This window comes from Coffea eugenioides, chromosome 5 (assembly GCF_003713205.1).
Source record: "Coffea eugenioides isolate CCC68of chromosome 5, Ceug_1.0, whole genome shotgun sequence".
Lineage (NCBI taxonomy): Eukaryota > Viridiplantae > Streptophyta > Magnoliopsida > Gentianales > Rubiaceae > Coffea > Coffea eugenioides.
In genome coordinates this window covers 31,683,817-31,703,598 of record NC_040039.1, presented here as the reverse complement: position 1 = coordinate 31,703,598, position 19,782 = coordinate 31,683,817, and the positions used below count along the sequence as shown (strand labels likewise).

The 19,782-nt window shown below is 35.8% G+C and overlaps 1 protein-coding gene across 1 annotated transcript; it reads right to left on the bottom strand.

Annotated features, from left to right (window-relative positions):
- Nucleotides 1–2,357: 2,357 nt before the first annotated feature.
- Nucleotides 2,358–8,857, bottom strand: LOC113771395 (histone H3.v1-like). Its single transcript, XM_027315977.1, has 5 exons — nucleotides 8,758–8,857; nucleotides 6,236–6,384; nucleotides 3,946–4,262; nucleotides 3,684–3,897; nucleotides 2,358–2,858 (listed from the first exon to the last, which is right to left on the bottom strand). The coding sequence occupies exons 1-5, from the start codon at nucleotides 8,855–8,857 to the stop codon at nucleotides 2,358–2,360; spliced, it is 1,281 nt and encodes a 426-aa protein (XP_027171778.1).
- Between the last annotated feature and the right edge of the window lie 10,925 nt (nucleotides 8,858–19,782).

The window sequence follows — 19,782 nt, the reverse complement described above, 5'->3', positions numbered from 1 at the left end:
CAGTTATTTCAAAACTTTATGTCCATTCTCATCCAATCTTTTATTTGTTGGCCTTTACTTTTTCTCATTTTTTTGAAAAATTTTACACCAATTACCATGACAATTAGGATTATTTTATAAATTTAATAATCTTTTATTTGTTTGACTTTACTTTTTCTCATTTTTCTAAAAAAGTTTACACCGATTACCATGACAACTAGGATTATTTAATAAATTTAATAATATATATATGTACATATTTGGTTTGGATCAAGATTTGGGGTATAGATCATAGAAAATCATACCATATTCAGATCAATGACTCTCTTACAGGGTCTACTTTGGATAGAGTTTGAATTTGAAAAATTAAATCCAAACCTTATCCAAGTGTACTGGGGCTGAGTTGGATCTGGATAAAACTCGATCCACTGACATACCTAAATGCTTGTGCTTGTTTTTAATTATATGTTATAAAAATTTAACTAGATAAAAAAAGTATTACAAAAAGAAAAGGGTATTGTTAATGACACTCTATTTTTTATTAATGGAATTCTCACTATCATTTTTATTATATGATTTTCATTTATTAGACTACATGATAAAACAAATGGTTGGAGTACCATTATCAAAAAGTGAAGTGCTGTAAGGATCGAAGACAACCTAAGAGAGGGGTGAATTAGGTTTTCTAAAACCAGCTAAGATATAGGTCACCTTTTTTTCAAGCCTGCCATCCTTTTCTCGAAAACCACTCAATGGATCAGATTACAAGAAAGCACAGTTGTTCGTGAGATGAAGAGATGAACAGTTTATATAGTAAAGCTGTAAACGAAAGTAAAGAAACAAACCAGGCTTCAAACTCAACTTGAGTTCGAACAATACTTTATATAACAAGCTGCTTCAAGTTGAACAATCTTGCAACCAATTTCTGTGTATAATGGAAGGATCACTTCCCTCTTGCCCCAAACCACACTTGGTCAAGCAAGGAAGTTTTACAAACACTCTGATAACCTTCACAAAGCTACACTATTGAAGAGGTTGTGTCACACTTGAAAAGCTGCAAGAAAATTGCACAAGCTGAGAATACAAATAATTCCTTTTTGAGTATTCAACCACTTGAATCACTCACTATTTGATGTAGACTGGATGTGCAAAGTTGTTTTAAGGTGGTTGACTTTTTTCCTTTTGTAGGAGACCAAGAAATTCTTCAATTAGTATTCAACCACTTGAATCACTCACTATTTGATGTAGACTGGATGTGCAAAGTTGTTTTAAGGTGGTTGACGGGAGACCAAGAAATTCTTCAATTAATGCTGTCAAGGCAACTGAAGAGTCAACTAGCCGTTGGTGCTGTCAGACGTCCGATATTCAATTTTTATGCGTCCGAACGAGGTCAATGAATATGAGAAATCTTCTTGAGCCCTTTTAGGACGTCCGATCCCTTATTGCCATGCGTCCGAGGGTAAGATGCAGATCTGGAGGTTCCTTTTCAATTCCTTCGGACGGCCGATACGTCCAATGTGTTGCGTCCGAAGTGTAGCAATGCTTGTCGGACGTCCGATGCTCAGGTGTTGAGCGTCCGATCGTGATCAGTAATCGTAGAAGCCCTGGCTTGTCTTCTTCGGACGTCCGAGTCTGATTTCTTCATACGTCCGAAGTTACTCAATGGATGTCGGACATCCGATACACTCCTTTTGTGCGTCCGACATCTTCCTCAATACTTTTCACCTTTTTTGATCTTCTTTTTGCTCTAAGTCCACAGACCTGTTTAGTGTCATTTCTGAAAAGGGTTTCTACAAAAAGTATTAATAACATCCGTTTGTTTTGTAATCATCAAAAGATATGAGTTGAGATAAACAATCTCCCCCTTTTTTATGATGACAAAACATTTGGATAGAGCAAAAATATACGAACTGGGATTACAACTCCCCCTAACGAAGTGCATGAGTATACGAGAAGAAACGCAACTCCCCCTAACTAGTTAATCCACAACTCCCCCTAACTAGTTAATCCAATTCTCCCCCTTTTTGTCATCACAAAAGTGGGTATGCCATGTCTGATCGATTTTGATACCAGCAGCATCAGATAACATCAGCACGATCCATCAATAATATTAGCAACAATACGCAATTTGATAACAAAGATTTTTCAATCAGATAATATCAGCAAAATCCATTCATGCTCAACACAATCCGGAATCATCAGAAACATTCATTCATAACAAACACATCCATTCAGCAGATATTATCAGAAACACTTAGTCATAACAATAGAAAACATCCATTTGTACAAACCAGAAGTACAACAAGGTGCAGTGAAATGTTTTGCAATGCAAAAGATGAACTATAGTCCTAAAATAAGGTGCAGTGACCTAGCAGTGCCTAGATAGTGATTTTAGATGATCCAGGCCTCCTCCTGGCCAGACAAAACTGTTCAGGGTCCTCTTCTTCCTCAGTTTCTTCATCGTCTTCTTCATATGATTCCTCAGTTGCTGGAGCCTTGCCTTTATCCTTGGGCTGAGAGCTGGAAGCTGGTGTGGCCTCAGTACCAGTAGTTTGCCCTGTGGGCTCAGGTCTTGGCTCTTTCTGATGAGCATTTTCATTATTTTCAAGTATTGGAGGCACAAGAAGGTTCCTTTTTTTCAAGAAGGAAGATTGTTGGGCAGGGGTCATAGTCATCATGAGACCATCTTCAATAAGCATAACATGCTGTTTTAGGTCTTCAAGCAAGGAGATGACCTCAGAATTGGATGCAAAGGTCTTGCTGGCAGACTTTCTGGGATGAATGGTGAAGGGAGAGACATAGTCTGATTGATCACGAGGAGTCCTAGAAGTGACAGGGGTTTCATGAAAGTTTTTCCTTCTAGACTCAGCCACAGTCTCCTTATAGCACCAATGGCCATCAAAAAATCGTAAGTTATTTCTTTCAAAGTAAGCTTTTGAGAAAACTGATGAAGCACTGTCTTTGGGAGATTTTCCAGAAAAAGGGATTTCAAAATGGGCAAAGATAGGGGTCAAAAATCTACCATAAGAGAGCTTCGTACGGCTGTCAGTGCTAATTTTGAGCAGAAACTTGCACATTACAAATCCAAAGTCAATGCGGATTTTTTCAACAAAGCAGTAGAAAAGATAGAGTTCTATTTTGTTTGCATCTGTTCTGTGGCCATCAGTTGGCACTAACCGATTTGAAATGATGGTGAAGATGATCAGATTCTGAGGACTGAGATAATCTAATCTTGCCTCAGCAGGAGTATTGAATTTGGTTTGAAAATAGGTCATGAGTTTAGCATTGTAAAAATGATGGTAGGCAGAAGGAAATTCCTCATACGAAAAGAAATTTACAATTTTTCCTTTGTAACCATCTTCAATCTTTGTTTTCAAAATGGAGTTTACAATGTCAGGTGTTAATGTGATGTTCACTGAATTGACCCTAGAGATGAGTTCAGTGTGTGAGTTACCATTTCTAAGATTAGCAAAGAATTGATAAAGCAAGTCAGGGTAAAAGATATTAGGAATGGTCAGAAGATGAACCCATTTTTGGAATTCAAACAGTTTAATAACAGGTTCAAGATCAAGCTTACGAAATTCGTAGGGAAGGATGAACCTTTGGGTGATGAACCCTTTTTGAGAGACCAACTCAAATCTGTCTCTGGCTTCATCATCAATGAATTTTGGAAGAGAAGTGGGTTCTGTTACGGGTTGAGATACTGGATTCTTTCCAGAGCGTTTCCCCTTCGAGGTTTGTGTGGCAGATGCTCCCACATTTTGAGCCTCAGATCTTGTCCTTGGAGACTTCCTGGTAGAGGGTTCAGGTGTTTGCTGAATCTCAGCAAAGTTTCCTTCATTCTGCTGATCATCAGAGGGATCAGCAGATTGCTTTTTCTTAGATTGGGGGGTGCTCTTCTTCTTTGCTGTTCTTTTCCTTTTAGCAGATGCCCTTGTGACAGTTTCATCACCCTGGGTAGCCTACTCTGGTTCCTCATTTCCACCAACAATATTTCCTTCAGAGTTCTGCTCTTCCATCTGCTCATCAGATGGTTCAGCAGTTGGAGTAACCAATTTTCTTTGGGCAGTTTGCTTCACTTTACCACCACGGGTCACAATCTTCTTTTTAGGTGCTTGAGTAGATGGTTCCACAATCTCAATGTCCTCATCTCTAAGCCTAAAGGACCGTCCGACACTGGTAGACCCTCCCCTAATTTTAACCATGATGCAATGTGGATGTGTTTTTGATGCAGAACGTGTTATACAGAGGAAGAATGCAATATGAGCAGAAATAAGAATGTACTGAAATGCCGCAAGGAGAGGATTATAAGAAGTTAGGGTTTCGGATGTGAATTGGGAACAATGGGGTAGTTGGGGGTTAGGAGTGATTTTTATGGGTGGTTAACGGGCAACAGAGGTGTAATGGCGTTGGTTGAGTCAATTTCTTGGAACTTGGTTTGATGAGAGAGGAATTTGAATTTTAAATATGAGAGGAAACTGAAAGGTTGCGTCCGAGACTATGGAAGAAAATGAACTGAGAAGGATGGGTAACTGCCTTATAGGGCTCAATTTTTGAGTGTCGGACGTCCGAATGAAGTGAAGCGTCCGACACAACCGTCCGAACCAGTGTTTTTCTGAAACTGGACGAAGAACACTGTCGGAAACGGACGTCCGATAAAGATTGACTGGAAAGGAAACTTAGAATATTTTTTCTGAAACGCCCAGTTTTGTTCTTAAGAACACAAATTGATCCAGTGGAAGAGCTTTTGTGAGGATATCAGCGATTTGCTCTTTAGAACAAACAAACTCAACACGGATTACCCCCTTGGAGACAAGATCGCGAATGAAATGATGCTTTATATCAATGTGCTTAGTCCTGAGTGTTGAATGGGATTTTTTGTCAGATTAATTGCACTAGTGTTGTCACAGTACATAGGTACACATTCATATACTAAACCAAAATCATTCAATGTGTTTTTCATCCATAACAATTGAGCACAACAAGCACCAGCAGCAACATATTCAGCTTCAGTAGTGGACAATGAGATAGCATTTTGTTTTTTGCTAAACCAAGATACCAAGCAGTTTCCAAGAAAGTTGCATATACCAGTAGTACTTTTTCTATCTATTTTACAACCACCGAAGTCAGCATCAGAGAATCCACATAAAGGAAGTTGATGACATTTTGGATACCACAAGCCAAAGTTTAAGGTTCCTTTAAGATATCTAAAAATTCTTTTTACCGCATTCAAGTGTGATTCCTTGGACAGGATTGAAATCGAGCACATAAGCATACAACAAACATGATGTCAGGCCTACTGGCAGTTAAATAAAGTAAACTTCCGATCATACCTCGATACTTCTTTTCCTCAACTTTTGTACCTTTTTTCATCTTTGTCAAGTTTGGTAGATGTGCACATAGGTGTTCCAACAGGCTTTGAGTCCTCCATTCTGAATCTTTTCAGCAGCTCCTTGGTGTATTTTGTTTGATTTATAAATGTTCCATCTTGGGTTTGAACCACTTGGAGTCCAAGAAGTTTAATTCTCCCATCATGCTCATTTCAAATTCTTTTTGCATGATGATGGAAAAATCCTTGCACAAGCTCTCATTAGTAGCACCAAATATGATATCATCCACATATATTTGCACAATTAAAAGGTCTCGTGAGCTTTGTCTTGTGAAAAGTGTAGTATCTACAATGCCCCTTTTAAATTTTCAATCAAAAAACCACTCAAACGTTCATACCATGTTCTAGGAGCTTGTTTTAACCCGTATAAGGCTTTTGAGAGTTTAAAAACATATCTGGATAAGATTTATTTTCAAAACCAGGAGGTTGGTCGACATAAACTTCTTGATCTATAAAGCCATTTAAGAAGGCACTTTTAACATCCATTTGAAATAATTTAAAATTCTTGAAACAAGCAAATGCTAGAAACATTCTAATGGACTCCAATCTAACTACAGGTGCAAAGAACTCATCAAAGTCTATTCCTTCTTCTTGAGTGTATCCCTTAGCCACCAGCCTGGCCTTATTTCTAACAACCTCCCCTTTGTCATTCATTTTGTTTCTAAAAACCCACTTTGCGCCAATGATAGGATGGTCTTGTGGTCTGGCAACCAGAGTCCAAACCTTGTTTCTTTCAAATTGAATTAACTCTTCTTCCATAGCTAAAATCCAGTGCTCATCATTCAATGCATCAACAACATTTTTAGGTTCAAAGTGTGATACTAATGCAAGATTATCTACTAGGTGTCTAGAGGAACGAGTTCTGACCTTTTCAGATGGATCACCAATTATAAGCTCCCTGGGATGGCTCTGGACAAATTTCCAGGTTCTTGGAAGATCATTAGGAATGGTGGCATCACTGTCATTTACTTCTCCAGCAGGACTGTCTTGAGTGTCAACATTCTTTGAATCAATTTCTGGTGGAGCAGAGCTATGATCATTGATTGCTAACTTCTTTAATTCTTCTTGTACACCTGTATCATCATCTTCACCACAACTCATGGAAATGTTACCATTAGATTCATCAAAAGTAATGTGTATCGCCTCCTCTATAACCAGTGTTCTACGATTATAAACTCTGAACCCTCTTTTGTTTTCACAATATCCCAAAAAAATTCCCTCATCAGATTTCTTGTCAAACTTTCCAAGATGTTCCTTGATGTTTAAAATGAAACATTTACAACCAAAGATTTTGAAGTAACCAACAATAGGCTTTTTGTCAAACATGAGCTCATAGGAAGTTTTGTTCAAAATTGGTCTTAAGAGAACTCTGTTCATGGTATAACAGGCTGTGTTTATGGCTTCAGCCCAAAAATATTTTGGTAGATTGCATTCACTAAGCATGGTTCTAGCAGCCTCTTGGAGAGTTCTATTTTTTCTTTCTACAACTCCATTTTGTTGGGGGACTCTAGCAATAGAGAATTCATGTGAAATACCATTGTTATCACAAAAATCTGGAAAGCCACAAAAATGAAATTCAGAGCCATTATCATTTCTAATTTTGATAATTTTCAAGCCAATCAAATTCTGAACTTTAGCAAACAGTGATACGAAATTCCTGAAAGCATCATCTTTATGTGCAAGAAACATCACCCATGTATATCTGGAATAATCATCAACAACAACAAAGCAAAATCTCTTACCACCAAGGCTTGTAGTTTGTGTAGGACCAAACAGATCAAGGTGCAAAAGTTCAAGTGGTTTTGAAGTAGAAACACATTTCTTGGGTTTAAAAGATACCTTGACTTGTTTTCCAAATTGGCAAGCATCACATATCCGGTCCTTTTCAAATCTGATTTTTGGGAGACCTCTAACAAGATCCTTTTTAGAAATTTCTTTTAGCAAATCCATATTGAAGTGACAAAGTCTTCTATGCCATAACCATGGGTCCTCATTTGCTACTTTGAGACATTTGAGATAGGAGGAATCAATTTTTTCAAGAACAACTACATAGACATCATTAACTCTTTTTCCTTTGAAAATAACGTTGAACTTTGAGTCAAGTATGAGACATTCAAGCTTCTTGAACAATACAAACAGACTCCTATCACACAATTGGCTAACACTTAATAAGTTGTAGCTCAGATTGTCAACGAGAAGAACATTGTGGATAAAGGTTTGACTATTCTTACCAACATCACCAATACCAACCGTTTTGGCTTTGTTATCATCTCCAAACGTTACCTTTCCACTTGCTTTTTGCTTGAGTTTAATGAATTGTGATGCATCACCAGTCATATGTCTTGAACATCCACTATCAATGAACCATTTTGATTCTTTAGCAATGTTGTCCCGGTTCACCTACACACAAACCCACAAGATAATACTTGGTACCCTTTACATGTTGGGTCCTTGAAAGTTAGTCTTATGTCTAACCATCCACATGCATCTCATGCCATTCTTCATGTTTTTCTTAACATAACAGTTGCTATTCATGTGACCAAATTGACAACAAAAGTTGCATACTGACATTGGATCAATCAAATGAACAGGTTTAATGAATCTGACTTGCCTTCTCCTGTGGATAGCAAACTCATTTGCATTTTGATTCAGTCTTATTTGATGAGCGTTAAGATAAGGTTTAGTGTCATTCTTTTGAAGACGGTTCTGTTTCATATGGTGTAACAATTTGCATAAATTATCCATCCTATTTCTTAGGTTACATTGCTCACTTCTGAGTATGTCAGGGAAATTTTTCTTTTTGTTAAGTTCAGCAAGCACATCAGTTTCAGTTCTTTTCAGGTTTTCATTTTCATGCTTAAGACACTTGTTTTGTCGAAAAAGATTTGCATTGTCTTGTATTAGAAAGATAATTTTTTGCTTTAGTTCCTTGTTTCTAACATAGGATTCTTTCAAGTTGTTATGCATTTTTTCTAGAAAAGAATTAACATCAACATCAGATTCACTATCACTATCAGTTTGAGAGTTGCATTGTGTTACCTCTTCATCTCCAATGGCCATGAAAGCCACTTGAGCAGATTCCTCTTCTTCTTCAACTTCACCTTCTGAGTTGCAATCATTCCAGGTGATCTGGAAATTGTTGAACTTTGGTTTTCGTTCAATCTTGTTCTCCTTCTTTTTCTTCATTGGATACTCATTTGCATAGTGTCCTGGTTGGCCACATTCGAAACACTTATCAGTCAGCTTTTTGTTGAACTCCAGTTTCCCTTTGTTTCTGAAGTCATTAGATTGATTTGAGAAGGAATTGCTGGATCCGCCTTTCCTGAATCTTCTCTTGTTGAGAATTCTTTTGAAGCCTCTTGTGATGAGTGCAATATCACTGTCATCACCTTCCAAATCATTTTCATCCTGTGAGGCTGTTTGATCTTCGTCTTGTGAAGCTTTCAGAGCAATGCTCTTTCTTACCTTGGTTTCTTCTTCATCCTGCATCTTAGATTTAAGTTTCAGTTCGTAAGAAGTTAGAGAGTTAATCAGAGATTCAATGGGTAAAGTATTCAGATCATTGGCTTCCTCAACGGCAGTCACTTTGCTTTCCCAGTCCTTTGATAGAGCATTCAGGATTTTTCTATTCTTTTCACCTAGAGAGTACTCCTTCTCAAGCACCTCTAAATCCTTGATCAGATCATTAAATCTGCAATACATTTTGTCAATGTTTTCATGAGGCTCCATCTTAAAAGATTCATACTTAGTGACCAGAATAGATTTCTTTTGCTCTCTCACGTTCTCGCTTCCCTCATGGATCTCTCTGAGTTTGTCCCAAATTTCTTTTGCAGATCTGCAGCCTTTGACTCTAATGGACTCATTTGAATCTAATGCACTGTATAAAATATTCATAGCCTTGGCATTTAGAGTGAGATGAGTTCTATCTTCAGCAGTCAGCTCACTTCTAGTTTTTTGTCTTGGCCTATGAGTAATTTCATCAACAATAGTTGCGTCATATGGACCTTCACTAACAATGAACCACAGCTCAATATCAATGGATTGCAAGAATATAATCATCCTTTCCTTCCAACTCACATAGTTTGACCCATTGAACATTGGAGGTCTAGTGACAGATTGTCCTTCAAAGAACATGGCATTGTTGGTTGTCATGTTTACTCCCAAGCCGATTGAGCTTAATCTCTAGGAGACCAAACTCTGATACCAATTATAAGGATCGAAGACAACCTAAGAGGGGGGGTGGATTAGGTTTTCTAAAACCAGCTAAGATATAGGTCACCTTTTTTTCAAGCCTGCCCTCCTTTTCTCGAAAACCACTCAATGGATCAGATTACAAGAAAGCACAGTTGTTCGTGAGATGAAGAGATGAACAGTTTATATAGTAAAGCTGTAAATAAAGTAAAGAAACAAACCAGGCTTCAAACTCAACTTGAGTTCGAACAATACTTTATATAACAAGCTACTTCAAGTTGAACAAACTTGTAACCAATTTCTGTGTACAATGGAAGGATCACTTCCCTCTTGCCCCAAACCATACTTGGTCAAGCAAGGGAGTTTTACAAACACTCTGATAACCCTCACAAAGCTACACTATTGAAGAGGCTGTGTCACACTTGAAAAGCTGCAAGAAAATTGCACAAGCTGAGAATACAAATAATTCCTTTTTGAGTATTCAACCATTTGAATCACTCACTATTTGATGTAGACTGGATGTGCAAAGTTGTTTTAAGGTGGTTGACTTTTTTCCTTTTATAGGAGACCAAGAAATTCTTCAATTAATGTTGTCAACGGGTAGAAGGCAACTGAAGAGTCAACTAGCCGTTGGTGCTGTCGGACGTCCGATATTCAGTTTTTATGCGTCCGAACGAGGTCAATGAATATGAGAAATCTTCTTGAGCCCTTTTAGGACGTCCGATCCCTTATTGCCATACGTCCGAGGGTAAGATGCAGATCTGGAGGTTCCTTTTCAATTCCTTCGGACGGCCGATGCGTCCAATGTGTTGCGTCCGAAGTGCAGCAACGCTTGTCGGACGTTCGATGCTCAGGTGTTTGAGCGTCCGATCGTGATCAGTAATCGTAGAAGCCCTGGCTTGTCTTCTTCGGACGTCCGAGTCTGATTTCTTCATACGTCCGAAGTTACTCAATGGATGTCGGACGTCCGATACACTCCTTTTGTGCGTCCGACATCTTTCTCAACACTTTTCACCTTTTTTGATCTTTTTTTTGCTCTAAGTCCACAGACCTGTTTAGTGTCATTTCTGAAAAGGGTTTCTACAAAAAGTATTAGTAACATCCGTTTGTTTTGTAATCATCAAAAGATATGAGTTGAGATAAACAAGTGCGATTCACATTTTCCAAATAATGATAGTTCGTAAATAAAAAAAAACCACTTGGATCAACTGAACTGACCAAATCAGTTCAGACATTTAAACAATTACTTTTCCAAATTGTTTCTTAAATTTAACTAGTACGAACTATTAAATAATTTTTGCTTTGACAAATTTTACCTTTAAATTTCACATTAATGAACTATTGGAGCATCATTTGGGATTTTTTTATGGAAATATCTACAAATTGTATGAACTAGTTCTTTTTTGTACTAATTTTGTTGAAAATAGTTCTTTTTTTTTCAAAATAAACTACCCAAAAAGGCCAAGTTAGATTGGAAAAATATTTAGTAAATTTGTACATTGACTGACTAAATATGGCATAAAAGAATCCATAAACAAGGAATTATGCATCAGAAATCGTGTACACTCCAATTTAATTTAAAAAATAATAATATTATCTCCAAACTTCTAAGTTAAAAAAATCTAAAAGTTAAACGTATCCACTCTTGCTTTTAATCACTCACGATATACGTTATTAGATCATATAGTAATATTCTCCAGAAATAATAGTCATTTTCCAAACTCCTATTTTTAAAACTCTAAAAGTTAAACATATCCACTGTTATACTTTAATCTCTACTAAAAGAAAATGTGTGAGATGCTAAGTTTCAGTTTAAGAGTCGCGATGTCATGACCTTTTCTGAACAATCAAGATACAATACAAACTTGATATCATCTACATTCATTAGGCAATGCATTCAAATTTTCATTAAAGAAATTGAACCAAAGCATTCAATCAAAGTGCAACAATTCACCCAACATTCATTTTTGTATCCATTTCTTTATTTAACTAATCATTCTTAACTAAATCATACAAGATCATTCACAATTTTGTATATTTTCAAGAGATACAAGCATTTCAATTATCTAACAAGGTTAAAAAGTATATTTATGTCCATGAATAGAAACCAAATTGATAATCCTTAGATCTCACATTCATAATATTTTCATAAACATTTGGAATTTTCTACAATTATTACCCATTAAAACATTACATAAAATGCTTTTATTCACCTAAAATGATTGAAAGGATTTCTCTTGTTATTAAAACTGGAGTGCGTCTTTTTTTATTAGTATTTTAACCTTTAAGTCTTAGAAGCATTTCCCTAAAATCATTTGTCTTATAGACACCTTGTTTTTCTTTGTGAATTGTAGACTTGTCCTTTTTAACCCACAAGAGTTTAACTTCTCTATCAACATTTTCTTTCTTATAACTTGTATCAATTATATGACCAAATTTTTTACAAAAATAGCATGAGATATTGGATGAACAAGTTATTTTTTGCTTAGCAAAATTTTCAACCCTGGACAGGCAGGAGGTAGTGAAGTTTTGCGTGATGGTGAGGGGAAGCTCCTGCTCGCTTTCTCCACATATTTTGGGAGTTGTACTAGCATCCAAGCTGAGGCGAGAGCCCTTCTCTTTGGGGTTAACTTGTGTATTTCACGTGGATATATGAGAGTGCAAGTTGAAGTGGACTCACTGGTGCTAGTTCAAATATTGCAGCAAGCAATTCGATGCCCGTGGAGTATTGATACAGAAGTCCGGACCCTCCTTCAGCTATCGTCTCATTTCGTTAGCATCTCTCATTGCTTCCGAGAAGGTAATCAAGTGGCTGATTGCTTGTCTAACATTGGCTGTGACGAAACTTGTAACAGAACCTATCATCAGCTTTCGGATCTCCCTACTCAAGTCCGAGGGCATTTAGACTGGACAAAATTGGTCTTCCTTCTCTTAGAAGATACTAGGATAACTTGTTGTCTGAGAATGGTACTCCCCTTTCCAGCCAAGTAATTTAATAGATGCATTGTGCTCCTGGGAGGTAAGGTCTATGTCCCCCTCCGTTTCTGTCTCTCTTCTGACGGGAATAAAAAAAATGATCTTTCTTGATTAAAAATGCTTAGCAAAATTTTTCTTATAACCACTAGGCAATTTACATTCATTTTCATCCTTACAACAAGTTTCACTTTTTTCTTTTCTAAATTTATTCAAGCACAAATTCAAATCATCCATTTTTTTATTAATATTTGTAGACACCAAATTTTTAATTTATTCTTATTCTTATTTTTATTTTTAGTAATAATCATTATCTATTTTTATTTACTAATCTCATGATTTTTTGTTTCAGGCATTTTTTTTAGCATTTTATAGTATTTTAGATTATTATTATTATTTATTATTTTATTCTAGTTTTTTATTTATTTTTCTATATTTATTGTTGCTCATTTAGTCGTTTAATTGTATTTTAGACTTTTTAGTATTAAGATTTGTCGAAAAAAGAAAATTATTCACAAAAAAAAATATGTTTTATTTCTTTTTAGATTCAAGTTTACTGCTTATTAATTGGGAAAAAGAAAAAAGGGAAAAATCATAAATCAAACACAAAAAAAATAAAATTAGTATTCTGTTTTATTCCTAGTTTTGTTCATTTTATTCAATTTTACTTAAATGGTTATTTTTCGTTATTTTGTTTATTATTCATTAATTAACTCATTGACAAAAAAGAAAAAAAAAAGAAAGCCACACCGCAGCAGAATTTCAGAAGCATGATTTCACCTCTATTTTCCAACGGATTTTCTAGCTTTCCTCCAAACCTTCGCCCACCTCATCCCCTTGGATTCTGATCATAAACCTTCTGGAAACAATAGCCATCGGATGGCCCTAGGATGTCTAGCAAAACCTCGGCTCTCATCCTCACCTTTGAGGTGAGGGTTTGAGAGGTTATGTTCCGTATAAATAGAAAAGACAGGAGAAAAGAGCGGACGGCGGGGAGAATCTGGGAGAGAGAGGAAGGAACTAGAAACCGAGGGAGAGAGTAACGGAAAGGGAGCTGGGGGTAGAGTTGGCGGCTGGGCTAGGTAGAAAGAGAACAGAGGAAAGAAACGAGAGCGAAGGGGTTTCCATTGGAGAGTTTGAGAAAGCTAAAAGAGAGAGAGAAAAACTGAAACTGAGGGAGGAGGAATTAGAAAGTGAGCTTCGGGTGGCAGTGGAGACGAGGAAAGAAGAAGAAAACAGAAAAAGAGGAAAAAACGAAAGAGGAAGAGGACTTGAAATAAGGTTCTCAACTGACCGAAGGGAAAACAACAAGAGGAAAAGGAAGTTGAAATTTCATCACCACTGTCCTCGCTGCGAACTCAAAGCCACTGACGCAACTTCAGCAATCCGGCCGCTCCATTTGAGTTATTTTCCTGGGTTATCTCACGCTTTGTCCGTGAGTAAGGTGATGTTCTCAGCCCTTTCTAGTCAAATAGTGTGAGATTTAGATCAGAATATTGGAAATCATTGCTACTGCATTTTTTCGTGGGCTGCTTGTTGAATGTTTGGTTCATAGTGGATGCGTTCGCTGCTCTTTACATCAGTATATATCGATTTCATGGGTTGGGTTGTTTAGATTTTGTATGCTTTGAACTTGAATCTTGACAAAACCCAGCTAAGAAAACGCATGTCATCCGAATCTGATGCATAAAAATTTCAGGAAATGGAAAAAGATTCGGGCTTGTTTGTGCTGATGCTTCGTTAATGGCTGATCCTTTTTCTCTTGCTGTTTGTATGTTCGGATGTTGAACTTCATTTTTTTTTCTTACTTAAGATTGCGGTTTGATGTTGGATTGGGATGTTGGGCTGTGTTCGGATGAAGGATACATCTGATGAACACAGCAAGGGTAGAGAACCATGGCTGGAAACTTGCAGAGATTTGTCTGTTCTTTTTTTGTCTGATTTTCTGATGCATAGATAAGGATGTTACGATGAAAAATGGAAAGATTTGTTAGCTGATCTTGTTATCTTGATTCCAGTCTTTGTTGGTTAGGTCGTTAACTTGCATCAGAAACCATTAAAGTGGCAATAAATCTTGGACAAACTTATGATTCTGCGGTCTCTTTCTCCATGACAATCAGTGGTTTCATGACTTTGTTTCCTAGTTAATCTGAATTTTGAAAGAGGTAGTTGAATGATTGATAGTGAGCCCATTTGTTTGGTCTAAGCCACAGATGTTTTGATGGGAGCCACGCGATTTGAAGCTGCAAATTTTGCAGCAGAACAAAGACTTTTTGTTTGCATTCCTTTTGCTGTTTTCCTTTCTGCAGCTGCTCACAAAAAAAAAATCCATTTGGCTGGTTGATTTTAAGATTGGAAAGAAGAATTGGATAAGAGGTGTTGGTTTTGCATGTTTGGGGTTGGAGATACTAGAAACATTTCGAATTCTTGCTGAAATAAGCAACCTAGTTGCCGGACCATTTTTGCATGTTTTTCCAGAATTTTTTGCATGACACTTTTCTAAGTTTTCTGCTTGTTTGAATGATGATAATTATGACGTTTGTTGCTTAGTCCGAATTTGTGATTGTTGGTTTGGAAATATCTAATCAAAGTTGTGCTTAAGAAATCTCCGTTTGGAGACGTAAGTGCAGCAAGTTTTGTTGCAGCAGTTTCATTCGTAAGCCTGCACGAAAGTTTCTAAAGAGTTTGCATGGTTTCCTTCTATGCTTTTCGCTTGTTTGGATTATGGTAGTTATGTAGTTGTTACTTAGTCCAAAGCTTTGATGTTTAGTTGAAAAATACCTAACTCATGCTCGGTTGCCGAAGCTTCATAGCGTAGGAAAGTAATTGCAGAAACTTGTTTCATCCGTGGTTTGCATGAAACATGCATGGAAAAGGTTTCAGAAATCTCATTTAAACCCCTTGATTTGTGTTTAACGCTACTATGGCCCGAAAAATGGAAAAATCAATCATTTTGGCCCCTTAAACTTCTTTACTCTTTCAATTGGGTCCTTGTTTGTCTTCATTTGGTTAAATAGGAGTAGTTTACTTTCCTTGGAATGCCGCAATATGATTCAATTGCGTGTTCATTTCCACTTCATGTGATTATTTGTTGATTAAAATGATGCCTTGACATTTTCTTTGTTTTTGGAGGGTAAATAAGTCATTTCACCCCATTAGAGCTCCAACTCAAGGGAGGTACACCTTATCCTTTATTTTTGACTTTATTTGACCCTGCGTGCGTATATGTGTCTTATGTGTGCAATTGCATGACTTTAAGTGTTTATTTCATTTTCACTTTATTTATTTCTTTAGTTGCTTAGTTTTACTTTAATTTTAGTTCAATTTTATCATTTGGGAGGCACTCGAATGCCAAAATTGTAATAGTTAGGGATTTAATTATTTTATTCCTTCTTATTTCCCCTTTTAGATTGTAGTAGGCTTCCCCCTCCTAATGTAATAGTTAGGGTTTCTTTGTTTTTTCTTTGTGTGATTTGCATGCGTATGTGCTATGTGTTTAATTGCTTTCTTAGGTTTTGGCATCTAGCTATGCATGCTTATGTGTTATGTGTTATGTGAATTACGTGCTCACATGCCTACTCGCTTTAATTATGCACATTTACTTATGTATGTATGACGGATGCAAATGCACGAAACCGTGGCTAGTCCAACGCTAGTCATGGTCTTCCCCTCGAGCTCTTACAAGTCCAATGCTTGTGAGAGAGCGTTAGTGAAGGACTAGTCCAATGCTAGATCCAATAGGACCGTCCCTCGCTAGTACATTCGCATGCCTTCATCTCATGTTCATGCATTTTTTTCTTTTTAGTGTTTTTACATTTTTGCATGACCCTTCTCCCTTTTCCCACATTTGAAGTATGATCATAGGGTTTTTGCATTTCATTCTAGTTATTAAGCTCATTTGCGTGCATAGGTTAGGGAGTCACCCCTTGAATATGGGATATGGACGAGTTTGGCTTTCTAACCTTAGCACGCTCGTATTCCCTCTATTAAAGGGAAAATTGAGTCACGAACATTAGTCCCCCGTACCCGACATGATGCATTCCTTTAAGACATATATATTTCTATAATTATTTTATCCTTTTCCTTTTCTTAGAATCTCATATTTTTCCATTATTCGTGACCTCTCTAAAGAGTCATTATTGGGCATCACAATTAATGTGATTGGCACCATTCAAGTTTTGAAGAGAAATTTTTGCCCCCCGATACCCTCCTAGATTTAGGGTTTGCATTCATGTAGATACATCCAAATGTGATAAATCTTAAGGGTAAACTAGGAAAATCTTTGACTAAATCACGCAACTAGCCTTGGTTAGGTCGAAAGGGTGCCTCGGATTTTTATCCTTGCCTTCCCTTTCTTCAAATGTGACTCCCGAACCTTTTTCTTTGATTTACGTAGACAAGGAATCGTTTAAAAGGGGTTTTTCTACCTTTTCCTTTGAAAAATTGATTTTTTCAGGTGACTTGGTACACCTTAACTCTATACCAAGTGGTGACTCTGATTTTATTTCAAAAGCCCTTTTTAAACTATAAATTTGGGCCCAAATCGTCGCATTACAAGTCCCATTTTGGCCCATTTACTTTTTAAATAAAAAATTCAATTTTTTAAATCGAAAATTCACTTTTTAATTCATTTATTTTTTCTTATAAAAAATGGGGCGCGACAATATTTACATGTTCTACTTTTAAAGATTCATAAACCTTCACTTTTTCTTTGAGTTTTTTAATTTTCTTTTTTCAATTCCTTATTTGAATTTTCAAATTCTTTGTGAAACTCTTTTAAACTACCAATAGTGACTTTAGTTTCTCATTTCTTCTCTAATTTGTGTCTTCTCTAAAGAACATTCATCCAATTGAGATTTTAATATCTTATTCAATTCATTTGCTCTTATTAACTTTTCATATAAACTTCAAACAATCTTTTCAACTATTAGATCATCTATATTATCTTTGTCATTAGAATTTGAAGTTGAACATTCTTCCTTTTCTTCACTAAAATTAGGATTTTGACTCTCATAGATCTCTTCTAATTTTCTCCAAATTTCTTGAGCACTTTTACAATCTTTTATTCTTTTTGGTTCATCTTTATCCAAAACTTTACAAAGATTATTCATAACTCGTATATTTTGTGCCAATATTCTTTTATCATGAGACTCTTTCTTAGTCTTTTCTCTAAGTTTTCCTTTCTTTGTGATTAAAGCATTATAAGAACCATTCACAATAACATACCACAAATCAAAATCAATAGATTTAATAAAGGTTTCTATCGTAGGTGATTCATTTATAGATGTTCCAAATAATAAGTTGGTTGCCATGATCTACTCTTAAGTCAATTGAATTTAATCTCTAGTAGACCAAATTTTGTTACCAATTGTAAGGTCCAAAGACTAAGGGGGAATAAATTAGGTTGTATAAAAACTAAACAAGTTATAAAAAATTTCACCTGATTTTAAAACTAGCTGAATTCATGTAAGTGATTACACACTTAAGCAAGCAAAGAAGCAATAAGAATAAGGCAATTTAACCTTAAAAATAGAATAAAAGAGAAGAACATAAACCAAACAAACTCCCAAACTTCTTTTAAATTCGGAGTTGAATCTTCCACTATTAGTAGTTTCTTCAATTGATGGCATAGCAAATCACCTTGTATATAAGAAAGCTCATTCTTTGCTTATCCTAAACGCCCTTTAGTTGAGCCAAAGAATTTTTCAATCTCACTCAAATTAACCCTCACATTGCAACAATTGAACGCCTTCAACCAACTAAGAACTAGTATACTTTTTAACCTCACCAAAATTACAAGTAAACTCACACACACGAGTATTTTTCCTCAAAATTACTCTTTCAAAGTTTGTAATCATCGTAGGTGAAAGTCTTTCTAATATTTAGATTTGGCGGTATTTATAGATAGTGAAAATTGTCCCCAAGAGTCTCTCTAAAGGTCAAAACTTAGTTGCTAAAAAACTAGCCGTTGGAGCTATCAAATGTCCGATCCAAAAATTTTGCATCCAAACTTATATCCAAAGGTTGTTAAGTTGGCCTTCACTAGGAGTTTTAGACATCCGAACCTACGTCTGAGAGATGTGTCTGATAGAAATAGAGAGTTCACAGAGAGTTAGCCAACTTGTTGGATGCCTAATAGTTATATTGTATGTCCGACCCATCGTCCAATTATTAGAGTTGGCATTTTCTTCATTTTTCAGATGTCCAATCCTTCTATCTAGTATCTCAAGCTACGTCCAACCCTAAGCGATAAGTTGCATTCAAACTTGTTTTCCTTTTTTCTTTCTTCATTGAGTTTGGACCTGTTCCTAGCAAATTTTTCATGAAAAGAAATTAGTCCAAATCATTATTATGACTTGTTAATCATTAAAACCAAGAATTGATCAACCTAGATCTTCAATTAATTATCATTCAATTATTCAAAATATATAATTGAAAAGGTTTATACATGTTGGTACCAACTATCATAGGTTTGTTGAGATAATTTAAAAGGGCTTGCAACATAATTATGTATTATAAGAAATTTTGTTCTTAAAATTCATACTTCATGCACTGATAGAAAGTAAACGGGACTACATAATTATGTATTATAAGAAATTTTTGTTCTTAAAATTCATACTTCATGCACTGATAGAAAGTAAATGGGACTACATAATAGTTGTGCAATAAGGGCCTCCCAACATTTTCATTGTCGATCTCCTGAGCATACTTCGAAATTTTAACTTAATTTTAGTAAAGATAGAGAAAAACAAATTGAAACGTAGGTAAAGAGAAGAAAAAGAAGAAATGAAAGAAGAAAACATAAAGCATTGCAATGAGAAATCATCCTTGATTGGGTTTCACAAAACAAGGTTGACGAAAAGTTTCAACAAACTTTTGAAATTATTTCACGATGTTTTGTCTGTTAAATAGAGAAAGGCCCTGATTGCACAGCTATTATGTAGTCCCGTAATTATGTAGGTGGTAGTTATGTTTTAGTGGTGTTGAAGTAGGTATATATGCAAAATTGTGGCAATGGTATTAGAAGCTTTAATAGTGCTGGAACAAAGACTAATTAAGAATTATTCTCCCATTTTACTAAAGCATATTATGTAGACAATTATCCTTGATTAACAAAATTTCTTAATAAAATTAATTATCTCAAGTTTAGTTTATGAATATTATTTCAAGACGTGTACAGAAATATCTTGAAACATTTTGGTAGTCATAAAACTAAAAAGTTTTATTAATTTTTTAAGAAGATTTGTACG

Bases quoted from the DNA above. Each gene is read 5' to 3' on its own strand.
- LOC113771395 (XM_027315977.1), bottom strand. From the start codon at position 8,857: ATGCAGGATGAAGAAGAAACCAAGGTAAGAAAGAGCATTGCTCTGAAA. The intron at 4,263-6,235 runs GTCAGAACTCGT...GCGGCATTTCAG, and splicing joins TTGGTGATCCATCTGAAAAG to TACATTCTTATTTCTGCTCA. The intron at 3,898-3,945 runs GTAGGCTACCCA...ATCTGCTAAAAG, and splicing joins GGTGGAAATGAGGAACCAGA to GAAAAGAACAGCAAAGAAGA.